The sequence below is a fragment of the Lepidochelys kempii genome, chromosome 7, assembly GCF_965140265.1.
Source record: "Lepidochelys kempii isolate rLepKem1 chromosome 7, rLepKem1.hap2, whole genome shotgun sequence".
In the NCBI taxonomy this organism is placed as follows: Eukaryota; Metazoa; Chordata; order Testudines; family Cheloniidae; genus Lepidochelys; species Lepidochelys kempii.
This window is the reverse complement of record NC_133262.1, coordinates 105,570,220-105,597,027: the sequence shown is the minus strand read 5'-3', so window position 1 is coordinate 105,597,027 and position 26,808 is coordinate 105,570,220. Positions and strand designations below refer to the sequence as shown.

General features: G+C 39.9%; 1 protein-coding gene across 5 annotated transcripts in view; it reads right to left on the bottom strand.

The window, feature by feature from the left end:
• Window positions 1-50: 50 nt before the first annotated feature.
• Window positions 51-26,808, bottom strand: part of CHST15 (carbohydrate sulfotransferase 15) — a 116,356-nt gene continuing 89,598 nt past the window's right edge. For 4 of the 5 annotated variants that reach the window (XM_073354129.1, XM_073354128.1, XM_073354130.1 and 1 more), the window contains exons 4-8: window positions 26,090-26,236; window positions 22,357-22,513; window positions 9,747-9,903; window positions 2,781-2,928; window positions 51-1,536 (exon numbers count right to left, since the gene is read on the bottom strand). In XM_073354129.1, the coding sequence (XP_073210230.1) occupies window positions 1,346-1,536; window positions 2,781-2,928; window positions 9,747-9,903; window positions 22,357-22,513; window positions 26,090-26,236 (800 nt within the window). In that variant the 3' untranslated portion in view covers window positions 51-1,345. The remainder of the gene's footprint in view (window positions 1,537-2,780; window positions 2,929-9,746; window positions 9,904-22,356; window positions 22,514-26,089; window positions 26,237-26,808) is intronic. The other variant, XM_073354132.1, reaches the window with a different exon arrangement.

Here is a 26,808-nt window from a genome sequence, read left to right as displayed (position 1 = left end):
ACTAGTTTGGACTGTCTTTGACATGGTGAAGTTAGTGATCCGTACGCAGTCCTTGAGAGAAACTATACTGAAATAAGTGTCTTTATCTGGCTATAATCCACTCTAATTTTTTTTTAAAAATCAACTTTACAGTTCATATATGCTGGGCCAAATTCCACCTTCAATGAGATTCTGTGGGTGTAACTATAAAAAGTGAATATAGCTTGCTGTATTTTAAATAAAAAACATGAAATATTGCACAGCTGAACTTACTCTGAACAGGGAAACAAAGAATGTTGTGCAACTTCATCAGTTTATCTGCACCTATCCTACTAGAATGAAAGGCATTATATTGTCATGCATGATACTGTATGATACCAGTGTATGAATTTAGTGATTAAGTTTTAAATGGTTTCAGAAAATCAACATGTTTCTTTATAATGGAATACTACACAATAATTCATGTAGGGCCTGATCCAAATCCCACTGAAATAAAAGACTTCCACTGATATCACTGGACTTAACATGAGACCCATTATTGGTTTCTTGGGAAAATAGGTAGATGAGTGGACTCTACATATGTGCATTTAAATAAATAAAATTAAAAAAAATCAAATAGAAACTTGTGTATTTCTGTTATTCTATATTATGCCAAAAAGTGAATAGCTTTTTCTTTAACTTAATACTTTCAAATTACTCATTCTTGCACTGAATATGCAATTCTTCTCTTACTACAAACTGTAGCATATTGGAGGAGTTAATTAGGTTTGGGAATTACTTAAATGCAGTAATATATAAAAACATAACCAAGTGACTTTTCAATGTATCAGATTAGTTAATTAATGTAAGGTAATACCATTAATCTGGGTGATTCTGCACTGTGTTGATGCACTGTAGTTATAAAAAAATAATTTTGGATTTAATTCAAATAAAGATTTTAATGGCTAATGGATATTTTTTATTACTTTGGAATGAATGAGGGGAGAACATACCTTGAAAGTGATGACATAAGTGTAGTTCTAAGAGACCAATGCTAATTATGTATTGTACTGTTTTAGAGAAGATTAAACTTCAAAACCACAGTCAGACAGTGTAAAAGAACTCCTTCATTCCAAGGCTATTTCCATACTGCTCTGTTGCTGGGGGGGAAAGAAATGGCAAGAGATTGATAAACAGGATGTTTTACATTCTCACGAGGAAAATGTGATCTAGCTTCAGTGAAATATCGTATGCTAATGGAAGAGAACTCTCATCTCATTAGTTTTGCTTCTCCTTGAATGGATAAAATGTAAATGTGCACGCAAAAATAGACTTTAAAAAATAAAAACTCCTTAAAGCACTGTATTTGTGGAAGTGAATTTACATATTATGTCTTTTTCCATAAAAAAGCATCATCAAAAAGAACCTGCGCCAGTTTTGTATTAAAAGGCCTATAGAAGTCTCTTAGAATCGCCTTTGTTGTTGGTAACATGGGTCCCAGATTTCGGTCTTCAGGACGTCTAGTGTTTGAAGCAGGACTCTTTGTAATCAGAGCTTCTTGTTTCTCACTTATAGGCCCTGCAGTCAACAGAAAATTATTTTAATGTATTTCTTCCCAAAATGTTCATGGTAAAGAATGTAAATGGCCAAGTAAATAGGTTTGTCAAGAAAAGATTAATGGAATTTTGGTAGCAGTGGTTATGTTCCAGAATATTGGCTACGGGTTTAGTTTCGTAAAATACATCACAGTTAGAATACATGGAAATACTTTGTTTTCCTTTCATATCAATTAATCATCCATGCAATAAGCAACATAAATCATTTCTAGAGGTAGAGATGTGTTTTCAGAAAACAAATAGGACAGTAAAAATAACCACTGATGTGCATTCTTCGGTAACAATTATTTCATTTTATTTCCTAATTTTTGTTATGTTATGAAGGAGCCACCTGATACCTGTCAGGGTGAACTTCACCCAGTCAAACAGTGCAGCACTTATTTCTGACTGCAGTCCTCTTTAAGGACTTTGGTGGGATAAGTGGTGTTATGACGACTCTCAGTATAGGAGCAAACTTTACCTCCTGAGTGGTACTTGTGCACCGCAGGCCTGATTGTGCTAGCACTGACCTCTTTCAATGCAACTTAGATGAGAGGCGCAGGGGCCAGACTCCTTATCTGTCCAATCTGCTAAATCTAATTACCTAGACCAATGTTTGGACTCAACCAGGTTAATGTGCAGCCACATCTCCATCCTCCTCCTCCTCCTGTCTTCCCAATATCAGGCATTGTTCTGTCTGCCAATGTTGTTCTGACAATCAGCAACTGATGTCTCAGTCAATGACAGTCAAAACATATTCCCCAAGACCCTAGAAATGCTGCCTTTTAAAATACTCAGATTCTGGATTTGCTGATTTGGCAACAAAACACATCATACCATTGAAGCATTTCACCTGGCTGTCTAGATCACTTGGGCCAGCTCTTGCTCCTGCTGCAGTTCATGACAAAAACTCCCACTGACATTAACAGAAGTAGGATCAGGCCCTACATGCTCAAACACATGAACGAAGTACCAGGTTTCTGATTTTATAACATTGTTATTAATTCTTTGTACACTTTCTTGCACTGTCCTTACTCAGACAAAACTCCCATTGAAAACAATGCACGCTTTGGAACCAATGGTAATTTTGTTTGAGTTAGGACAGCACAATTTGCCCCTCTGTGAACACAGATGCACATCTTGGATGTTGTGTCTCCGTAAGCATTAACAATCCAGAATGTAAGCATGACTTTTGCACTTCACTCAAACCAGCTAGATGATGCCTACCTAAATCCAGAAACTGGAACACAATATGCATGGTGTATTTAACATTGGACGCATGATCCTCTAAGCGGAGAACTAGTATCTGACCCTTGTCAAAAACAGTCAGCCAGTCCAAGAGATACACAACATAAAGGCCAACCTGTAGCCTCACCTACAAAAAACAAAACAAAAATGTTGAGTTAATTCATTGATTCTATCTTGTATCAAAATTAATGAATATTCATCCCACTGTTCTCCATGGGAAGGAAAATCTATTTTGGATTTGATCTAGAAGATTTAAAAAATATGATGCCTAGAAAAAATTTAAACCTTGATCATGTAGCTCTTATGCATGAAGCAGTGCTATTGACTTCAGTTGGGCTACTTACATAATTAAATCCTTCAGAGTTGGATCCCTAGATTTGTAAAATTATATCTCAATTCAGTAAGGGCCTGAGCCCAGGTGCTTAGGGCCCTGTCTTGCTAAGTGCTGAGCACTCTGACCCTCAACCATTGAACTGAATAGGTATTCATGGAGATGTTTAAAGCTAAACATATGTACAAGTAAACTCACCTTCATCAGGGCCAAAAGGTGCAGATCTGTGCACAATGGTAGCTGAAGGCACTCAGCACCTTTCAGAAATGTCTTACAAACCTTATGATGTATTGGGGTTGCAATTCATTCCTCTTATCTTATCAAACATGCATTCTGTAAGGATACTTTATAGTCACAGAATATACCAAAGAGAAAATACTTCCATAAAACCTCTTCGGTTTTGATATGATCAAAATATCTGCACCACCCTTCAGCTGTTGGACTATTCCGTAGAATGGCATGAATTACTATGGCACAAGCCTCATTTTTTCAAGCCAATTAGAATCTGTTATCTTTTGCTTGATGAAGAATGATCACTGGACAGTTGGGCCTGGCAGATTCAACCTCACAAATGTCCAGAAGGAAAAGGTCACCAACCTTATCTTAAAATGAAGATGGCGAAGGACTTGTGTACTATTAAACTATACTCCTGTTAGTCAATATTAGTAATTCCTAGAGAACCAAACTAAAGTTAGGGGCATGGCATAAATACCTAGATAGATTTAGTAGTACACCGGCTAACTGTTCAACAGAAGACTTATACTGTATTATACTGTAGAGGAAAATATGATCCTTCTCTTTTATGTGAAGGGACAAATTTTCAGTCTGACATTAACCTGGTCTCCATTTTTGCTCGATTTTGCACGAACATTTAAGGGTGCAGTTTAGGCTTCTTAAAACTCCAAGTTCCTGTTTGTACCTGTGTTTGTTTCTTTTTTACCCGTTCAGACACAGAAACAGAAAAGAGGATGTGAAAACCTGCCTTTGATAAAAGAAGCTTGGTACATCTTGGAGTCACAGTCAGCATAGAATTGACAAAAGCAGACAACTATGTCTTGTGCTCTTTTAGTTGACTTGAGTAATTGCAGTTATGACCTAAATACTGCTGAAAGAAGTCAAGTTTTGAATCATTACTACAGCAATGGAGAGATTATTATAATTAATCTATAAAACAACCTACACTTCCTGTTTATTGATGTGATTTGAAAAGAAACACTCTGCTTTCTGAATTGCCAGTAAAGCATAGAAGGAACATTAATCTGATCCAACTATTATCAGATCATTGTTATTAAATTACAATTACAAATCAAGAACATAAATGGAATATTTTGGTTTCTACTTTATGAGATGATGACAAGTAGAGAAACTAATCTATTCAACCTGACTCAAAATCTATTCAAACTTAAAGAGCCAATTTTCCAAAGCAATCTCTGCATATGCACTTTCAAAACTGCACATCTACATTTTTGGGCACTTAAGTTTTAATACCTGAGTTTTTGCAAGCCGAAAAACTTTTAATTTGCATTAGAGTAGCTGTTTGTACATACAAAACAGTCTTTGGGCACACAGATTTAGAAACTAAAAAGAAAAGGAGGACTTGTGGCACCTTAGAGACTAACCAATTTATTAGAGCATAAGCTTTCGTGAGCTACAGCTCACTTCTTCAGATGCATATCGTGGAAACTGCAGCAGGCTTTATATATACACAGAGAATATGAAACAATACCTATTCCCACCCCACTGTCCTGCTGGTAATAGCTTATCTAAAGTGATTTCCAGCACAAATCCAGGTTTTCTCACCCTCCACCCCCCCACACAAATTCACTCTCCTGCTGGTGATAGCCCATCCAAAGTGATAACTCTTTACACAATGTGCATGACAATTAAGCTGGGCTATTTCCTGCATAAATCCAGGTTCTCACATCCCCCCCACCCCCATACACACACAAACTCACTCTCCTGCTGGTAATAGCTCATCCAAACTGACCACTCTTCAAGTTAAAATCCAAGTTAAACCAGAACATCTGGGGGGGGGGGGTAGGAAAAAACAAGAGGAAACAGGCTACCTTGCATAATGACTTAGCCACTCCAAGTCTCTATTTAAGCCTAAATTAATAGTATCCAATTTGCAAATGAATTCCAATTCAGCAGTTTCTCGCTGGAGTCTGGATTTGAAGTTTTTTTGTTTTAAGATAGCGACCATCACTTTGGATGGGCTATCACCAGCAGGAGAGTGAATTTGTGTGGGGGGTGGAGGGTGAGAAAACCTGGATTTGTGCTGGAAATCACTTTAGATAAGCTATTACCAGCAGGACAGTGGGGTGGGAATAGGTATTGTTTCATATTCTCTGTGTATATATAAAGCCTGCTGCAGTTTCCACGATATGCATCTGAAGAAGTGAGCTGTAGCTCACGAAAGCTTATGCTCTAATAAATTGGTTAGTCTCTAAGGTGCCACAAGTCCTCCTTTTCTTTTTGCGAATACAGACTAACACGGCTGTTACTCTGAAACCAGATTTAGAAACTGACATTCAAAAGTTCTCTCAACAAATTCAGTCCTTACTCTTGGCTCAGATGTTATGTGGACTATTTCCTTTCTGAGTAAACAGTTCCCACAGTTTATTAACTCATTGTATTATTATTATTTATTTGTACCATATGTGACAAAGTTCCTCCTCTGCCTTGGTGGGTCCTGCGCTTATTGGTGGATTTGCTCGCCTCAGAGATTCACGGCAGCCCTCAGTTTGGCCACTTTTGCTATGGCTCAAACCTGCCGTCCACTCAGCTGACCTCATCACTGGCCAGCAGGGGAAAAAGGAAGGAGAACAATTTCTGCAGTCTCTGCTGGCCCACCTAGTGGGTCGGGGGGCAGGCCAGGGACCTTCCCCTCTGGTGGGACAGTCTAGGACAACTCCTCCTGTATCCAATAGGGAGTTGGGGGGATTGAGGGAACCTGGGTCCTCCCTCCACTCTGGGGTCCAGCCCAGGGTCCTGTGGATTGCAGCTGTCTACAGTGTTTTTTGTAACAGCTGTGTGACAGCTACAACTCCCTGGGCTACTTCCCCATGGCCTCTTCCCAATACCTTCTTTATCCTCACCACAGTACCTTCCTCCTGATATCTGATAATGCTTGTACTCCTCAGTCCTCCAGCAGTATGCTTTCTCGCTCTCAGCTCCTTGCGCCCTCTTGCGCACGCCTCACTAACTGAAGTGAGGTCCTTTTTAACCCAGGTGCTCTGATTAGCCTGCCTGTCCTAATTGATTCTAGTAGCTTCTTAATTGGTTCCAGGTGTCCTAATTAGCCTGCCTGCCATAATTGGTTCCAGCAACTTCCTGATTATTCTGGAACAGCCCATTATCTTACTCAGGGAAAAGGGACCTGCTTAACCTAGGGCTAATGTATCTACCTTCTATCACACTCCTGTAGCCATCTGACCTGACCCTGTCACAGACAGTAGTGCCCAGAGGTACAATCATGATCATTACAAACCATTATGCCAGGTACTGAACAAACATACAATAGAAGACAGTTCCTTTCCCCAAAATCTTACAATCTAATAATTATGGTTATCTTAGAAACTGTGACCTGACATTAGTTTTGGGCTGCTTGTGAGTTACAGGGTAACCTATGCAGCAAAATTCCTTAGGTACATATTGTATATAATGCAAAAATTTAGGAAAGTATCCCCACCACCACCATTACATGCCAGAGCTATAAGCTGTAAATAATTTATTTTAACTATTAGCCTCACATATTGCAGTATTACAGGATCAGAGCCACATTATTCTAGGCACTGTACAATCATACAGCAAATCATCTACATGTATTCCTCATCTTTATTCCTCTTTCTCCCAACAGGATGGTACTGGGGCAAGTAAGAAACCAGTATCAGTTGTGTAATGTAGGTTGGGATACTGTATTTTATAGCATTACTGAGCTTCTACCCAAACAGAGAATTCTGGGATAGAATTAACACTCACTTAATCCAGTAAGAACTTCAAACATAAAGTCCCTTTGTTGCCCAGGATAGTCACCTTCACTTCTTTTTGGACATCTGAAAAAATGGCATGATATACAGGCCTGTGTTTTGCCACTGTTGTTCCAAAACAAAATCCCCTTTTCAAGAAAGTCATTTGCTTTCCCCCTATAAATTATGCAGTGCAACTGAGCATTTTCCAAAGAATCCTCCCTGACTGCAGTCTCTCCAATTTTAGTTTGACACCCCTGGCTCTCCTTCCCTTTCTTTGGTTAATATACTTTCTATTGATGGTAAGTGAAGATAAATTGACGAACGCCCCTTCTCTGTACAGAGGGTTACTTATCAGCAGTGGCAATCGCTATGCTACTTTTTCTTCTGGTCTCTTAGGAGTACTTTTTTTCTGCTGTAGTCACACAGCTACTGATCTAACATCCAAGGTCATAGAAAAAAAATCTAGTCTTTCAATATATAACAAATTACACATATATAGACTTTGCCAGCTATGCCTGAGAGGAAGCTGAAAAGTCCATTCAGGAGCCTAGCTGGCATTCCATGCTTTATTAAGGATACCCATTGGTAGCTTTCTGGAAATATAAATGATCTCAAAAGAAAGAACAATGAGTTAATTTTCAGAAGTACCTTCTTCAAGGTGCTGTCTAAGAAGGGGAATAAACTGTGGGACAAATGATGATGGTCTAGGCACCTGGGGGAATACGAGGGGTCTGAGCAAGTGTATTCATGCCACAATGCAACTACATTTGTGCAAGGGAGACAGTTGGCAAGCATTGCATTACAGTGATGCAATTCCCAGAGTGGGCATGATAGTCAGTCTCTGAGGAGGGAGGAGACTGTTGTAGCCAAAGATTTAAATTTTTTGTTCATTTATTGTGCGATGTTATGATTAACTAATATGTTATGTCATATATAATCATTGTATGCTAAATAGAGTTAAGTTGTAGGATTATAGAAGTACAAGATGGATCAGTAGTTAGAAGTGATAATTATGTATTAGGTATCTAAGTATGTAGGGCTGAAACACAAGGCCTACAGGCTGAGACCTGTAAGATGTCATCTTAGCCATACTAGGCCATAGGCTTAAGAAATGCTTGGCATAAGTAAGTGACCAAAGATACTGTGATACTGTGAAAAATTAACAGCAAAATGTTTTGCTTACAAGATACCCAGTAGTCATATTTTTCTAATACATGCCTTAGCTGCAGGGTACACTATGTGCATAAATACTAATGAGGTATAGTCAGAATCTCATTATAAAAAGAGGGTGTCCAGACCAGGAAAACTGAGCTCCCTATGGGAAAGCTCCAGCAGGAACCATCTCGCTACTAAATGATCAACTGGCAAGGCAGCCATCAGACCTTAAGAATATCATTAAGGATGTGAGTATAGCTATATTTATAACTTGTGCAGAGGTCTTTATAGAATTTTTATATGCATGAGTAATCATAACTTTAGTTTTAACTTGAATAAAATTTGTAAAACAGACTAGACCTTGTACTTGTAAATGTGGGAGTGGTCCAGATCCTTGGTCTTTATGTGTTCCTAGAGACTAAATCTGAAACAAGTAGCAGAGGTGACTTTCTTTCTGTTGAGCTTGAAACTGTAGCCACTAGAGCCGAACCCCTGCTGGTGTAATACCACATTACAAAATTCACTTTAGATAAAAAAAAAAGCGGCTATTCTGTGTCTCTTTCAACTTCCATTTCTGGATGACGAGAACAGCAACAGTAAGGAACATGGGGCTTGATTCCCATTCCCAGTACTGGAAAGACTCTCACTGACTTCAATGGGCTTTGGCTTGGGCCTATGATACATGATTTCCTCTGAGGTTACTTTAGTAACTGGAGGAAATGATGATGAGATGAAATTTACTGTAATCTGGAGAGAGAGGAGGAGTAAAGTGTCCTTCCACCCAAATCAAGAAAATGGGAGGTAAAGGGCTAGATCACACACACCTGGTGCTTTACAAATGCATCCCATAGTAAACATGAGATACTGCTATGTATCTCTAGATAGATATAGATATTTGCAAAAACCCTTTTTTCACCCTCAAACAAAATATAGAAACAAATCAACACTAAAAATGTGGATTTTGGACCAAGCACACTGAGATTCAGCCCTTTTCTGCTGTGCACAGTTTTAAAAAAGCGTGAGAGAGAGCACATTTAATCTAGCTATCAATAGCCTTTTCCTGGGAAAAAAAAATCCAGCATAAATGATGTATTCTTACTTGCAGTTCGGAAATTGCCTTATCTTTGCCAGAGCTATTTTTTGGATAGGTTTGCAAGTGAAGATTAAACTGTAATCTTTGCTAAATGTGTTCTTCATGCTCCTGCCCACGAGAACCAATGTATTTTTACTGCTGGCGCTCATCAGGGAACAGACTGAAGAGACAGCTAAGCCAGCACATCAGTTTTTACATGTATGAATATATTTTTATGTCACCAACTTAAAAAAAAAAAAAAGGAGGAAAGTTTGTTGGTAGTCACAAACTGAACCACATCTTGATTATAATTATAATTATTATTAATAGTTTGCTAAGGATCCTGGTATTTTAATAATCCAGACAAAATGTTCTATTGTTAAGCAAGGAATCAAAATGTTACTGGAAATACATACAGGCATGGCATTGTTAAGAGTGTTGTTGTAGACACAGGCTCTCAGTGAGTAATCCAGCATGCAATTTTCAAACAGCTGCAGGGAATCTGCCACTTTTTCATGAAAGTCTTCTGCGGATTTATTCGCACTTGCAAAGTACAGATAATCCGAGTACAATCTGTGAATGAAATACATGTGTAAATGATGAATGAAATTCAAGAAAATCAATTTATATTATTGAAAATAAGATAGCAATGTTACTTGAGACAAGAGGGCCTGAATGTAACATTTACCCTTTAGTAGCTTATCCAAAACCTGCTGAAGTTGATTTCAGCGGGCTTCGGCTCAGACCTTAAGGGTCCAATCCTGTGAGTTGCTAAGCATCCTCCACTCTTATTAAAGTCAGCATCTAACAGGATTAGGCCCTAAGTAGTTAGGAGCCAATCCTTTTCTGAAGAGAAACTCTTGAAATATATCTTTGTTTATTTTGTATTAATTATTGTTATTCTGTATTGCAGTAATGCCTAGAAGCCCCAACTAAAAAGGGTCCTATTGTGCTAAGCTCTGAATGAACCCATAGTAAGAGACAGACCCTGCCTCAAAACAGCTTACTGTCTAAACAGACAAAATGGACAAAGAGTGGGAGAAGAAACTGAGGCAAAGAAAAGTAGAGTGACTTTTCCAAGACAGCCCGTAGGAGAGCTGGAAATAGAAACCAGGTTTCCTGAGTCCTAGTCCACACTGCCTCTCTGTATGCTTGGTATGCAACGTGATGAGGAGCTGTATCATGGCACAATCTGTGGTCTCACTCCTGCTGTCTCTATTCAGGCAAAGTTCCCATTTAGTTCAATAGGAGTTTTGCCTGAGTAAGAACTACAGCACCTACGGTCCACATATATACACAATACCAATATTATAAGCAACCATGCTGCAATACCTTGCTCTGCAGCTATTTACTAGCCATCTCGGCCATACAAATTTGAATTACGGTGCAAATGGCAGGGTGCACTGTGATTTCAAATATGAAATATTTGTGCAAATCATTTCAAACATTTATAGTTTCTTAAATATTACAAGACAAAGATGACAAATTCTGGTTCATTTGGATGGACATAAAAGTGTAAAATGAAATATTTATTTTATTTGTTTTTAATCCCTGGGACTCTGATTAGAATATCTAGATGTCAACATCATTTTAAAACCAAACATAAGGGAAATGCCAGGATGTGACAAACAAAAGATAGTTTATCACCCTTTGAATGAGATACATATGTCATTTTCACCTGTTTGGGGCTCATAAGATATATCCAGAGTCCTGAAAATTCTGCACCACTTCAGAGCCAATCTCTGCAGCAAGGGTGAGAGTACAGAAGTATTAGGAGCCCAAAGAATCCATTCTTGGACACAGAATTCGAGAGATCCTGAATACACTTCACTCTCCGTAAGAGCATACGTTTATGTAAATCATGATCTAAATGTAAAAGTGGATTTTATTTCACAACTATAATGCCGGAGGAACACTGAATCCACTTCCATCTTCGATGCCCTTCCCATTTTTATTAAACCAAAAATATCAGGCTGGCCAGAGATTTCCACAGAAGCTTTAAAATACTACTTTTTATTTAGAGAGGTTAGGCCCTGTTTCAGCAAAGCACTCCGTACACGAGCACTCCCACTGGAGTCAAGCATGTGCTTCAGTGCTTTGGTGGATCAGGGCATTTATCACAGTATAAGTTTATGAACTCCTAACTCATCTAAAAAATGAAAAGACAGAAAGAAAGGACAAATGAAAGGGTGAGAGTAAGTAGAGGAGAGAGAGGTTGGAGGAATAAAAGGATAGCGTTTCATATAGACAGACTCTTAATTTCTGAACTTTTAGATTTGTTTTTAATTTCATTTTTACATATTCAAAAAACAGTACTGAAATCTTGAGAAAAATTGAGAAACTGATGATGAGACACTAAGGGCTCTGTGCAACCTTTTCTCAAACCAGTGAACATGGACTCATGCAAGTAGCCCTATTGACTTCAAAGAGTATGTCTACACTACAGCTGGAAGCGTGCCTCCCAGCCCAAGTAGATGGACTTGCACTTGGTCTGCTTGAGCTAGAGTGCTAAAAATAGCAGTGTGGACATTGCATGGGCAGCAGCTCAGGCTAGCCACCCAAATCCAAGCCCACCCAACACCCTGGATCTGAGCTCTGGTGGCTAGCCCAAGCCACTGCCCATCCCACAATGTCCACATTGCTATTTTTAGTATGCTAGCTGGAGCAGAGCTAGTGCAGGTCTGTCTATCCGGGCTGGGAGGCTCTCTCCTAGCTGCATTGTAGACATACATACCCGGTGCTCGCCTAAATAAGACTTCACCAATATGAATAAGGCTTGCACAATCAGATCCTTAGCTGGCAATGTCAGGAGGAAGGACATGATTTGTATTTTCTTCAAAAAGCAAAAGATAATCTGTAGCTGTCTGTCACCAGAGACCCAATTAAGAGCCCTGTCCAGTATGGTTTCTAATTTTTGGCCACTCCCCAGCCCAGCAATTCTGTTAGCAGATTGAAGAGAATTTCCATAGAGAAATATAGATCTTGTTTGGAAAATTTAACTGGTAGGCAGTCAGAGCCTTCTGTTATTACATTTCTGCTCCTTGGCAAAATTTCAAGTGTGCATCGATTCCTCTAGATTTATCTGCAGAAGTGATATGGGATTGGGCCTACATTAGTTGCATCTTTCTGTTTATGTACTGAAACAAAACTGGTTCACCTGTATTGTTGAAGTTAACAGTTTTTAGCAATATTCTACTACAACAGGAGAGAGGATTAGAATTCAAAATGATCTTAATAAGTTGGATAATTAATCTGAAAACACTAATATGAAATTCAATAATGACAAGTGTAAAGTTCTGCACTTAGGAAGGAAAAATCAAATATACAAATACAACATGTAGTATGACTAGTTAGGCAGCGGTACTGCAGAAAAGGGGCTTTTAGTGGATTACAAATTAAATGAGAGTCAACAGTGTGATGCTGCTGGAAAAAAGGCAAATGTCACTCTGGGTTGTATTAACAGGTGTGCTATATTTAAGCCATGGGAAGTAATTGTTCCACTCTACTCGGCACTAGTGAGGCGTTAGCTGGAGAGTCCAGTTTTGGGTACCATACTTTCAGAAAGATGTGGACAACTGGAGACACTCCAGAGGAGAGCAAAAATAAAAAAAAATATAAGTAAACATAGGGAAAATGTGAAAGAATTAGGCTTGCTTAGTCTAGAGAAGAGAAGACTGAGAATGGATGTAACATCTTCAAATATGTAAAAGGTTGTTATAAAGAGGACAGAGATTAATCATTGTCCATGTCCACAGAAGGTAGGACAAGAAGTAATCAGTTTAGTTTGCAGCAAGGGAGATTTAAGTTAGATATTAGGAAAAACTTTCAAACCATAAGAATAGTTAACCACTGGACCAGGTTACCTAGGGAGGTTGTGGAATCCTTCTTGGAGCTTTTCACAAACAGGTTAGACACACATCTGTCAGGAATGATTTAGGTACACTTAACTCTGCCTTGACACAGAGGGATAGACTAGATGGCTTCATTAGGTGTCTTCTCGCCCTGCGTTTCTGACTGTGCACAGTCATAGACACATTTCAATGCTCTGTTTAAGGACTGCTTGTAAAATTTCTCATGGCCACCAATGGATTTAATCCTGTCCTGTTATTTTTGCTTATAGGAAATACTGATACTTTTTAAGTATCAAGCGCCTCAGCTTCTCTACTTCAAAATTATTCTTCTCTTTAAGGAGAAGGCCATAGAGTTTAAAGTAAGCAATAATTGTAACTGTATGATTCTCAAGCACATCACTCCAATCCAGTTGCAGAAACACCAGTTCTCTTAAGGAATGTGTTGACAAGATTCCATGATGAGAAGTGAAGGGAACAGGCTTTTGGCAGGAAAATCCTACTATCCATCCGGAAATTTCAATTCCCCCTTCTAGCACCTGAGGGAGAGAACCAAGGCTCTGCATATTTCCCATCCATCTGCAAAGGTGAGGAGGGAAATACCAGTTGAGCAGCCAAATGTTGGAGATGGATTCTAGGAAAGCCATGAAGATGTAGGAGGGTGGGGGATCTTACTCTCTTACAGGCCTCCATGCAGTCCTGTAGGGTCAGGCCACAACCTGCCCCTAAATAAACTGATTAGTGTAATCTGATTAAAAAAAAGTGTGGTAATTGTCAGAGTAGAAGGCACCAGCTTTTAGTGTTTGGCTGATGAAGGCAGGCAGGGAAATGTATGCCCCTTTAAGCCCCTACTCACTGACAAGAAACAGCCACTAAGTATTTGGCTGCCCGGATTATTTTGCTGCCTTAGGCATCTGTCTGTTCTGGTGTATATGGAAGATCAGGCTGCAGAGTAGAGGATATGAGAAAAAGATGGGGGAGAAGCTGAGGGACATAAACAGCAGAGTTTAGTTATATGTGGCAGGCATTAAGCACGCAGCAGTATCTTCTCCTGGAAGTGCATAGTAATACATGGGCATGCAAAGACTGCTGTTTGGTAATGGCAAGTTAACAAAAACCCTAAATGAGGATCAGGCTGGAAGTATCTCTCTCCAGGAGAATAGGATCAGGCTGACAGTTCTTGCCATCCAGGGTACAGGAGAACTGGCGCTTGCAGGAGGAATGGAGCCAGCAAGAATCATTTTGAAGATGAGCCATAACTGCAGTTTGTTTAAAAGGTTTAATTTTTCTGATTATTTGTTCTAATCATCTAAAATAATGTTTTTTAAATTGAAGAGCTGCTGACACCTTATGGAAAGCATTTCTCTCTCTACTCAACCGCCTACATTTTCTATATTTTTTTCCATCTGTTTTTCAATTCTAGGGACAGCTGCATGAAAATAAAATCTTTGTTGATTAGGATTTCAGCTGCTCCTGGTACTTATTGCTCACTTGAAGTCATTATACTCAATCATAAGTTCACACAAGTAAATAACATGGCCATGACTGTTATGGCACCCACAAAGGATTATGAAACAAGTCAACCCTGATATAAGCACGTGCGACTCCAACTGAAACCAGTGGGACAATTTCTTATCTCAACTGCACTGGGAATCTACACAACTGATGTCACTGGGAACTTTCCCATTGAATTCATTGGAAGCAGAATCAGGCCCTAAATGCAGAATGACTGTATTGAGCCAAAGACAGAATAAGGGGCTCATGCAGTGTACTGGCTGTCCAAGGCCCATATGAGCCTTGCAGCAGCTGAAGACAAGCCTGGCCACACCCCTTCCCATAATTCTGACTGCACCAACACATTCCAGAATGCCCTCTGTACCAGCAGTCTCTTAATGTAATTGACAGCAGAATCTGGACCAATGAGAGTTGCAGCCTTTTATGACAGGGCTAAACTTGCTCCTATGATTTCAGATGAGGCACAAGCAAAAAGGGCAAATGAAATAAACAGACAGAATCTACTTCCTTGTAAATACCAAGTTAGTGAAATGGAACCCACTTTTTGTCTCACCCATATTACAACTGGCAAAGTGAAACACCCGTATTACAGAGGATGGTAAAGTAATGAGAAAATTCTGGATAAGTAACATGAGGGAGGTACTTCAACCAGCTCTCTTGCATAAAATTATCATGTCTTAAACCCTAAGGTCAGGAGGAGCATTTAACAGTTGGGAAATGCTCTTCCTGTCCTCTGTGTCAGGAAACGCTGGCATGGCTCTTTACAGCTGACAAACAGGGAGGGACCACTCTGGCAGTTCCTGTTTTGCAAAGTCATGATGTCAGGAAATCTAGTCAAGGAGAAACCACAGCAGATGACCTGCCACCTAATACCATGCAACCTGACTGGATACGTAAGCATCATGATATGATGCTCCTGGGTTAAACATTTCAGTGCCAACTCCCACTCTCCTCCACCAGTGCAAATGGAAGGGATGTGCCCTGCTTTATTACGAAACATGTTCAGAAAGCCTGCCTGGGATGACTTCTTATTAAATATTTATATGTTGATTGATGTAAATCAAAGCAATTTAGATAACTGATTTTAATCATGATTTCAGATCAGCAAGCAGGAAACCTTGATTTAAGTCATGCTTTGCATTTGTACTTTAGTTATTTTTCTGAAGAGTTTGATTCTTATTGGTTGATACCAATAAACCATATTGATTGGCAATTAAATATAGCCTTCACACTAATTTTGGTGCTTCATTTGGCTCACAAGAAGGATACACTACACTACACACACACACTTATTTAAGTAGTTATATCACTTATTTATTAAAATTCCTAAATTTTATATTTTTAATTTGTTATAAAATGGTGAATGATGCATTCTTTATTTATTAAAAGGCAATTAATTTTTACTTGAGATTTGTGTCAAGTTATATTTTGATGGAAATTCAATTAAATATGCACAACACTAGCATTTTAAGGTCTTTTTATTGAATAAAACTACTGTAAAAGTGCTGGATAAATAAGGAAAAAAATTATCTAGAAGCTTATCAAAACATGTTTTGCATTTAAAACTAACTGATTTATTATACAAAAGCAAGTATTATTGGTAGTTAGTGAATTGAATGGATTGTTCTGATTAATATGTCCTTCAAGATGTTAGGATTAGTAGATCTCATCCTCTCCAATTAATTTTTATTCATATGCTGGGAAAGGGAAGCAAGCATTCCTGCTTTTTCAACTCCCAATTGGTTTCTTAACTTTTAGTGAACTAGTCACTGAACTCAGCTTGTTGAATAAACTGAAATAAAGAAAATATTCTCTCTGCAGCTGCTGTTGTGAAAAGTCAGTTTTTCATTTCAACTAACTTTGTTTCTAGGTACTTATATAGTGGCTTCCACCAGTTCAATAGTTTGACTTTCTTTAAAATTTGGCAGCACACATGTGTTGCTTAATATTTTTTGTATTTAATTTAAATAACTTGGATAGATTATAATAAGTTTAGGCCTTAGCTTAGGTTGTCAATTTCCAATTGAATTTTAATTAAATTGTATTATGTTAGCACCCAAACGTCCCAATGGGGACCCATTGTGCTGGGCGCTACACAAACATACAAGAGACAATTCCTGCCCTGAAGGGCAAGTCTTCACCCATCACCTCCTTCCTCCAGATGTAGTTTAGTGCATGGTTTCTAGCACAGTACTGATAAAATAATTATCAAAATTTACAGGACAGGAGAGAAGATGGGTTTGCTGTTCCCTCTGTTGAGGAACTGAAATTTCACTGCTGACGTTTATCTCGGACTTAGTTAAAAATGGAATAAAACTCTGTAAGAGTGATAATGGGATCTCACCTTGTAATCACTCAATAACATTTAGCTAGTTCATGTAGATACAGGAACTGATTAAGACATAGGCACTATGGGTATGTCTACACTGCAATTAAACAGGCACGGCTGGCCCATATCACCCGACTCAGGCTCATGTTTAATTGTGGTGTAGACATTCAGGCTCAGGCCCCCAATTAAACAGCTCCTTAGCCCAAGCCACACGAGCCCATCAGCTTACATAGGCCAGCCATAGGTATTTAACTGCAGTGCAGACATATCCTATGGGGCCAATCCAATGCCAACCGAAGTCAATGGCAGTCTTCCCACTGGGTCAGTGGGTGTTGGATCAGACCTCAGAGGCACAAGCCTAGTGTCTCAGCTCAAGAGTTATGTGAGGACATCAACTGATGATCTGACTTTATATTTCTAAAAGCCTGAAAACGTGACCCAAGCGATATCAGTGCCTGAGTCCGTAGACAGCCTTTAACTATAGTTCTGCTCTCAAATGGGAGAGCTGCCCCATGCATTTTAATGGGTTATTAATTCAGCATACTGCTGTTCTGGGGGCCTCTGACAACACTCACTCACAGGGATAGTATGCGTGGGTAGCCCTTGCTGCCATCACCCTATAATGTTTTTTCTGGGGTGGTAACCTGCCCAAACAAACATGTTTGTGGACCCTACCAGCGTAGTAGATGCCTTTTCCGTGGGTGAGCCATGGCAGTGTGGCAGGGCACACTGAAACCCATGAAGCGTGTGTCTAGCGCTGGAATTATTTGGTGCAGCCCTGTTTTGGATAGCCTCGTTAGAATTATGTGCTTCCCCTCACCCCCATTTTTGTGGTCCTCAATATATTGCCTTTATCTTTGAAACTGTGTATTTGGCCAGATGTGTCTAGCTCAGTAGTAAAGGAGAACTAACGTCAAAAGTTCTCCAGTGCTATAAAAAATTGGAGGAAGTACACCACTGTAGATTCTTGCCACTTGTGTGTGGCATTAGAGGCTACCTAGAGAGGCATGGCCCACAACCACAAGCTACAGCATACATGGGAAACTTTGGCCCAAACTGTGTGGTCCTTATAACATCAGTGAAGACTATCTACTCTTCCACTAACCTCTCAGGTCCCCTCACCGCTTTCCTGTGCAAGGTAGGGACCTTTTACCGAAGACCTCGTCCTTGAAGGATGGTGAAGCCCTACCCTGCAGGTGGTTGAACTGCCCTGAAAATATATATTTGACAAAATGTGTTGTTGCCATGAAGGGACTGTGGATCATGCTGCACAGCTTCACTCTGCTCCTCAGGGCCTCTGTTCTTTGCCTTTGCTACCCTCTGCACCACAGTGCAAACGAGAGCACAGTACAAATCCCTCTCTACTGACAGCCTGCTAGGGCACAGCTGCCCATGGAAGAGCTAAAACATAAATGGAAAAAAACGCTGTTTGTGTCTAATACACAGGAAAAATAGTTCAAGAACAGTTTCTCTTTGTAAAAGTTCAACCCCATACCACTGCCGAAGTCAGCAAGTCCAAGGATGACCTGTTAAGTAAGTGTTAGCTGTGGAAGTTAAATATGCCCCAGACATTTTAGCTTAGTACTTTACCAAGTCTTTCCAAGATTTTAACAAACAAACAAAAAAACCTTGTATAAAGAAAAGGAGGACTTGTGGCACCTTAGAGACTAACCAACTTATTTGAGCATAAGCTTTCATGAGCTACAGCTTACTTCATCGGATGCATTCAGTGGAAAATACAGTGGGGAGATTTATATACACAGAGAACATGAAACAATGGGTGTTACCATACACACTGTAACGAGAGTGATCAGGTAAGGTGAGCTATTACCAACAGGAGAGTGCGGGGTGGGGGAGGAGAGGAGGGAAGAAAATAACAGAACGCCACTAGCCATCACCTTCAGCCCCCAACTAAAACCTCTCCAACGCATCATCAAGGATCTACAACCTATCCTGACGGATGACCCATCACTCTCACAGATCTTGGGAGACAGGCCAGTCCTTGCTTACAGATAGCCCCTCAACCTGAAGCAAATACTCACCAGCAACCACACACCACACAACAGTACCACTAACCCAGGAACCTAACCTTGCAACAAAGCCCGTAGACAACTGTGTGTCCACATATCTATTCAGGGGACACCATTATAGGGCCTAATCACATCAGCCACACTATCAGAGGCTCGTTCACCTGCACATCTACCTGCACATCTGTGATATATGCCATCATGTGCCAGAAATGCCCCTCTGCCATGTACATTGGCCAAACTGGACAGTCTCTACGTAAAAGAATAAATGGACACAAATCAGATGTCAAGAATTATAACATTCATAAACCAGTCAGAGAACACTTCAATCTCTTTGGTCACTCGATTACAGACCTAAAAGTGGCAATTCTTCAACAAAAAACCTTCAGAAACAGACTCCAACGAGAGACTGCTGAATTGGAATTAATTTGAAAACTGGATACAATTAACTTAGGCTTGAATAAAGACTGGGAGTGGATGGGTCATTAAACAAAGTAAAACTATTTCCCCATGTTTATTCCCCCCAACTCTCCCGCTTTTCCTCAGACATTCTTGTCAACTGCTGGAAATGGCCCACCTTGATCATCACTACAAAAGGTTCCCCCCGCTCCCCCACGGCTCTCCTGCTGGTAATAGCTCATCTTACCTGATCACTCTCGTTACAGTGTGTATGGTAACACCCATTGTTTCATGTTCTCTGTGTATATAAATCTCCCCACTGTATTTTCCACTGAATGCATCCAATGAAGTAAGTTGTAGCTCATGAAAGCTTATGCTCAAATAAATTGGTTAGTCTCTAAGCCCTGGTCTACACTAGGATTTTAGGTCGAATTTAGCAGCGTTAAATCGATGTAAACCTGCACCCATCCACACGATGAAGCCCTTTATTTCGACTTAAAGGGCTCTTAAAATCGCTTTCCTTACTCCACCCCTGACAAGTGGATTAGCGCTTAAATTGGCCTTGCTGGGTCAAATTTGGGGTAGTGTGGACACAATTCAACGGTATTGGCCTCCGGGATCTATCCCAGAGTGCTCCATTGTGACCGCTCTGGACAGCACTCTCAACTCAGATGCACTGGCCAGGTAGACAGGAAAAGAACCGCGAACTTTTGAATCTCATTTTCTGTTTGGCCAGCATGGCAAGCTGCAGGTGACCATGCAGAGCTCATCAGCAGAGGTGACCATGATGGAGTCCCAGAATCGCAAAAGAGCTCCAGCATGGACTGAACGGGAGGTATGGGATCTGATCGCTGTATGGGGACAGGAATCCGTGCTATCAGAACTCTGTTCCAGTTTTCGAAATGCCAAAACCTTTGTCAAAATCTCCCAGGGCATGAAGGACAGAGGCCATAACAGGGACCCGAAGCAGTGCTGCAACACTATGCGGTCCCACCAGTCTGTGCTTGTTTCCTGAGCCCAGAATCGGTATTCCACAGCATGAACCTGCCCCATTAGCACCATGATGCATGCATTGGCAGCGCCCATGCTTTCAGAGAAATCTGTGTCCATGTCCTGATCACTCATGTGACCGCGCTGACGTCGCCTCCTCGCCCGGTATCGCTCTGCCAGGTTCTGGTGCTGCATATACTGCTGGATAATGCGTGTGGTGTTTAACGTGCTCCTAATTGCCAAAGTGAGCTGAGTGGCCTCCATGCTTGCCTTGGTATGGCGTCCGCACAGACAAAAGGCGCGGAACAATTGTCTGCCGTTGCTCTGACGGAGGGACGGGTGACTGACGACATGGCTTACAGGGTTGGCTTACAGGGAATTAAAATCAACAAGGGGGTGGCTTTACATCAAGGAGTATTTCAGGCAGGACTTCACGGAGGGTTCCAATAAGAAATGGTGCACCTAAGTTATTGTTCTTATTGGAACAAGGAGGTTAGTTTGGCCTCTGATTGATACATGGCTAGATTTACCTCGCTGCACCTTCTCTGTGAGTGACTGCAGTGTGACCTAGAGGAAGGAGTCCCCTAGACGGGGGGGGGGGAGCAAATGAGTACAAAACAAAGCTGGTCTATTTCTTGTTTTGATCCACTCCATCTATCTTTTACATCTTTGGCTGGCAGCAGACGGTGCAGAAGGACTGCAAGCCATCCACATCTCATGGCTGCTCGGCAGAAGATGGTACAATAGGACTGCTAGCCATCCTCATCTCTTGCCTGCCCAGCAGAAGATGGTACAATAGGACTGCTAGCAATCCGTATAGCCTGCCTGCTCACCATAAGATGGTTCAATAGGACTGACTGCAGGACTAAAGAGAATGACCTGGTCAAGTCACTTCTAATGTAGTCCCTGCACCCATGTCTGCCCAGGCGCTCCTGGCCGACGTGACCAGGAGCACCTCGGACATGACGATGACGGCTACCAGTCCTATTGTACCACATGCTGCCACAAGGCAATGGGTTGCTGCTGCTGTGTAGCAATGCAGTACCACGTCTGCCAGCACCCAGGAGACATACGGTGACGGTTACCTGAGCGGGCTCCATGCTTGCCGTGGTATGGCGTCTGCACAGGTAACTCAAGAAAAAAGGCGCGAAACGATTGTCTGCTGCTGCTTTCACGGAGGGAGGGAGGGAACGGGGGCCTGACGATATGTACCCAGAACCACCCGCGACAATGTTTTAGCCCCATCAGGCATTGGGATCTCAACCCAGAATTCCAATGGGCAGTGAAGACTGCGGGAACTGTGGGATAGCTACCCACAGTGCAACACTCCGGAAGTCGGCGCTTGCCTCGGTACTGTGGAAGCGAGTTAATGCACTTAGAGCATTTTCTGTGGGGGGACACACACTCAAATTTATAAAACCGATTTCTACAAAACAGACTTCTATAAATTCGATCTAATTTTGTAGTGTAGACATACCCTAAGGTGCCACAAGTCCTCCTTTTCTTTTTGCGGATACAGACTAACACGGCTGCTACTCTGAAACCTTGTATAATTTGCTTATTTGTGGGCCATTACCAATCTTCCTTTTAAATATTCTGCCCCTTTGGAGATGTAAACCCTACTACCCATTGTTCCTAATCTGAATTGAAGCACTACCCAGTGCCAGTTATTTTTTTTCAAATGTTATTAAAATTGAAAATTTCAGAACACTTGGAATGAAGCCATAAATATTTACAAAATCTAAAGTTAATTATAAATCAATAAAGCTACAGGGATTTTACAAGTATTAACACTTATACCAGAAAAGAACTAGACCTTGGGCATATAAACAGTATAAGTACACTTATTACAGCTTAAAAAAAAACACAACTCTTGTTTCTAGTGAGAAAGAATTCCACGCATTGCTTTATTGCTAACCTTTCAACAGGATCCCTTAGCATGACGATAAGTTTGGCATGGGGCTGGAAAGCATGGATGAAATCCTGGATTAAAAATGGAGGTTCTCCATCAGTACTGTTGTCATAGAAGAAAACCCAGGCATTGTTATCCCACATTGTAGAAGCACTGGCCTCTCCTAGAAATGAAAAGTATTTACAATGAGTATCTTTGACTAGTTTTTTTTCTTTACATTAGCACAAAAGATATAGATCCTGATCCTCAGCTGGTGTAAATCAGTCTGGCTTCATTGACTTTGATGGACTTAATGCTGATTTACACTGGCTGAAGATCTGGCCCATCTTTCTGCAGAATCAGGAAGCTCTTACTGTTTAAATGTAGTTATAGTTAAAGACATTTATATAATTACACAAATTATCACTATCATTATGCCAATATATTTAACTTTAAAAGAGTGTGATCAATTATATAATGGACAAAATTTGTACTCTAGTGGTACTATAACTATTTCCTACTGTCCAGACAGGAAGAACTTATATCCCATCAAGATTTTCAATTCCACCTTATCTTGAAGATACTTTCTAAGAGTTACTTTTAACACTTCCCTAATTGCAGGGAAGTAAGCCCTAAGTGAATGACATCATTTGTAACTGGCCAGCCAGATAAAAATGTAAAGAACCAGACCAGACCAATCAGTGTTGCTTAGCCCATGAACTGAGGATCTGAGAGATCCACAGGCAATGTGGGAATAAAAGCATCAGTCAGCTTTGCTGTGTTACAGTGTATTGAATCTTTCCTTCTCCTCTGTTATTATTGGAGCTTTATTGTACACCATAAGAGATACTGTACAATAGCATCATGTCCCATAGTCTCAAGTACAGATATGCACTTAAAAGGAAGACAAAATAAACTGATTTCACAATGAATAATAAAATACAGTTAAAGACCAGATTCTGATGTCTTTAGGTCAAGAAAAAACCTTACTCTGAAAGCAGTGTTATTTATTTTAATAGGACTACTCCTGGAGTAGGCTGCTACTCAGTAACTACTCAACTGAGTAAAGGATATCAGAATCTAGCCAATAGTGCCACATACTACATCTATCTTTTAAAACTGTACTGTCTCCTTCTGCTGAGTAACACTAAAATTTATGAGACAAAATTTGATTCAACAAAATGTACGCTTTCGCCTTTTTCAAGCTCTCTCTTTTTGCCAGTGTGGGAGGCACTAATTTCTGTTAATGAGTTTTTGAACCAAAAGGGATGAGGAAAAAAAACACCTTGTAATTGATAGTTCTGTGATTTAATCATGTACAAGTACATATATGCAAATATATTCTTATTGTAAGGAATTTTCCTTTTCTCTTTCTTTGCCTCCTCTTCTTCTTTGCATTTGAATCCTCATTTTGGAAAAATCCAATCAAGTTTTTAAATTTAAAATAAAAATTGCCAAAGCCTTTATACTAAATAAGCATTTATCACTTTCTTTAGACTCCACTTTTACTTAATGTACTTCCCTAAAAGAGCCTGAAAGTCATTAGAGACCAGAATTATTTACTGATATTCTCATTCCCATTGTTTTGACAGGAGATGCTGGGGCTCTACAGTCTAAGACTGGAAGTCCAGAAGATCTTTGATTTCTCATTCCAAATCAATTATAAACACTATTACATGACCTTGAGCAGATTATCTGACATGTTAGTTCAGTAGCGGTCAGTTCAGCTCAAAAGCTGGATAAAGTGGAACCGCAAAAGACTAAATGCAGCATTGGAGCAAAATCCCCCCACCAAACCAGGAGTGAGAGTCTGTATTTGTATTAGCAGTGTAACAAACAAGGTCCAGTGCTGTAAATATGTGTGAAGGCATATGTGGAATATAAATCTTGCATGGACTGAATAAGAGCAGTGCATTTAGATATATGAGTACTCTGACAATCCAGATTGGCACAGCTTCACTGAAGTCTATGAATTACACCGATTTTAAAACAGAGAATTTCCCCCACAGCTCCAGCCAATTTAAGAGCTCTGTTAGGCCCCAGATGCATTGGAACTAATGTTGTCCTACTGTGTGGGAAGAGGGTAGGAAGTGAGGAATCCAGACAGACAGTGGACTCCATCCATCCTATTGCACAGAGGTGTTTGGGGGGCCAAGCAGCTGTCCAGGGCACGGGTGCAGGCACAAGCATGAGTCCATATATTCATGAATCTACCCACCAAGGAAGCATTAGGCAGCAGCTACAGAGGCTACAGTAACTGTGCCAGAAAGCCTCTGAAAATAATCAGCAGCCTTTCATCCATCTAGCCAGCCAGCTATCCCACAGACATAAGCGTGGTGTCTGAACAATTAAAATAGTCCTTCTCGCCTGCACTCATTTGGAACTCTTCTGCACAACAACCCACATAGGACCAGAATCTGCTGTCCTTACCTACAAGAATAAGAATAGTGGAGTCTAGTCCTTACTTTGCATGTGGATTTGGCCCACATGTTTACTTTTGTATACTTGCTCTCAGTTTACTCATTCAGGGGAGTGAACTTTAAGCTAAAGATGCTGGGTTTTGTGCTGTTAATTCAGTATAGCTTGTGTTCGGAACCAAAACAGGATGACTGTGAGGAGCTAAAAGGAAAAAGAAATTAATTCCTACTCATTTGACAGTGTCTCTTTACACCGAATACAGATCTAATATCTGTAAAGAGAGTACTCTATTCAACACATGTTGAATTAATCACTGTTATATCCCCTGCATTTATATATCAAATTATCATAGCACAATCAAATATATACCAATTTTTCCTATGGACTTAAAGCACATACTGTATGATTAAACTGCCTACTTTCATTAAAGAATAAATTTACACTGTCCTTATCTTGAGATTAATGGAATAAAATCATGTCATGTTTTCATAAAACATTCTTGTGAATTTATCAGATTAATGATTGTAAATAAAAAAGTCCTGCTTAGAATGCCTGAAGCTAGAATAGCAGTGTACTTTATAGGTCTTCTAAAGATCTACTGTTTTATTTGAGAAAATATATTACCCAATAAAGGTATGACTCAAAGATGGTTAGAATTTGAAAATACTGTTACATGACAAAGTTAAAGGAATGTTTATAGTTTTAATTAAATTTCCCTTTTTAATAATCTGAAGTTTAACAATGCAGCATTCTAAGGAAACCGGATTTTCATGCATCATGTAGACTGTCTCTAGACTAGACTGTTTTTTACTGAGGTCATAAAAAACTGATTTAATGAGCATAATAATTCAGAACTTTTCCTGCAAACTTAACAAGGGCCAAAGTAACCTTAGCGATAAGGGAAACTGAGAATACAGAAAAAACATGAACTTTAGAAAAAGTTGTAACAAGAGGTAAAAGTACTTAAAAATGTACGCTGCTAATTTAAATAAGTGAACTGAATTTATCTAAGTGTTCAATACTGTGAAAGTATTGTAGACTGTAATATAAAAACCAGGACTATCTGCAGATGTCCCTGATGGCAGAACTTCACAGGACCCAATACTGCAGTCTTGCCAGGCACAGCACATCCATTTAGGTAAATGAAAGCAACCTGCCTCCAGAGGAAAACAAATAATGCACCTATCTGTAGATGGGGGCCTTAACTGACATGAATGACCTCTGCTATGATTAACTTACCCCGGACACAAGACACTTTGATTAAGCTGATTTTACCATCACTATAAATGTTACAACTAATATAGTACCATTGACATATTTTCATAAGTAGTATTTGCAGTACCAATGATGATGTGGTTCATCTTGCTGTGCCCTTTTGTTACATCACTCTGTAACACACCCTGAATCTGATGTGCAGCCAAGTCAAACAGATCAAGGTAATCTTCCACTGGGTAGCGATCATGGAATCCATCCCTCAGACGAATTATTCCTAAAAACAAAACCCTAATGAGTAAAAAAAGAAGCTAGAAAATGAAACTCAAAAGCCAGATCCACAGTTGGAGTAAATCAGCAAAACTCCATTGACATCAATAAATCTACAGCATTTCACACCAGCAGAGAATTAAGCCAAGGAGCATAACATTAAGATAAAAAGCCAATTATGAAGTAGTTGTGATTCAAGATACTACAATACTAAGATATAAATTCATTCTGAGAGGAAATATTTTGAAGTGCTATGTTTTATAGACCCTGAATGAATAGCTTGAACTTTCTTCTAAGTTTAGCTTTTGAAATGAACATAGAGGGCCAGATTCTGCTCATTTACACCAGGGTAACTGGAGTCACTTGACTTTGGTTTACACTGGTGTGCCTGAGAGAAAAATCTGGCCCTGAATCTGTCAATTACACCCACATTTAACAAATCAGAAAATCAGCAGATTAACAACATGGACTGTCTTCCAAATTTGAAGCAAACAGCACCTTTCTGCAATTCTTGGCTTCGACAACAATTTTGCCTAAGGGTGAATGGATTTCACAGACACTTTCAAACAAGATGGGAAG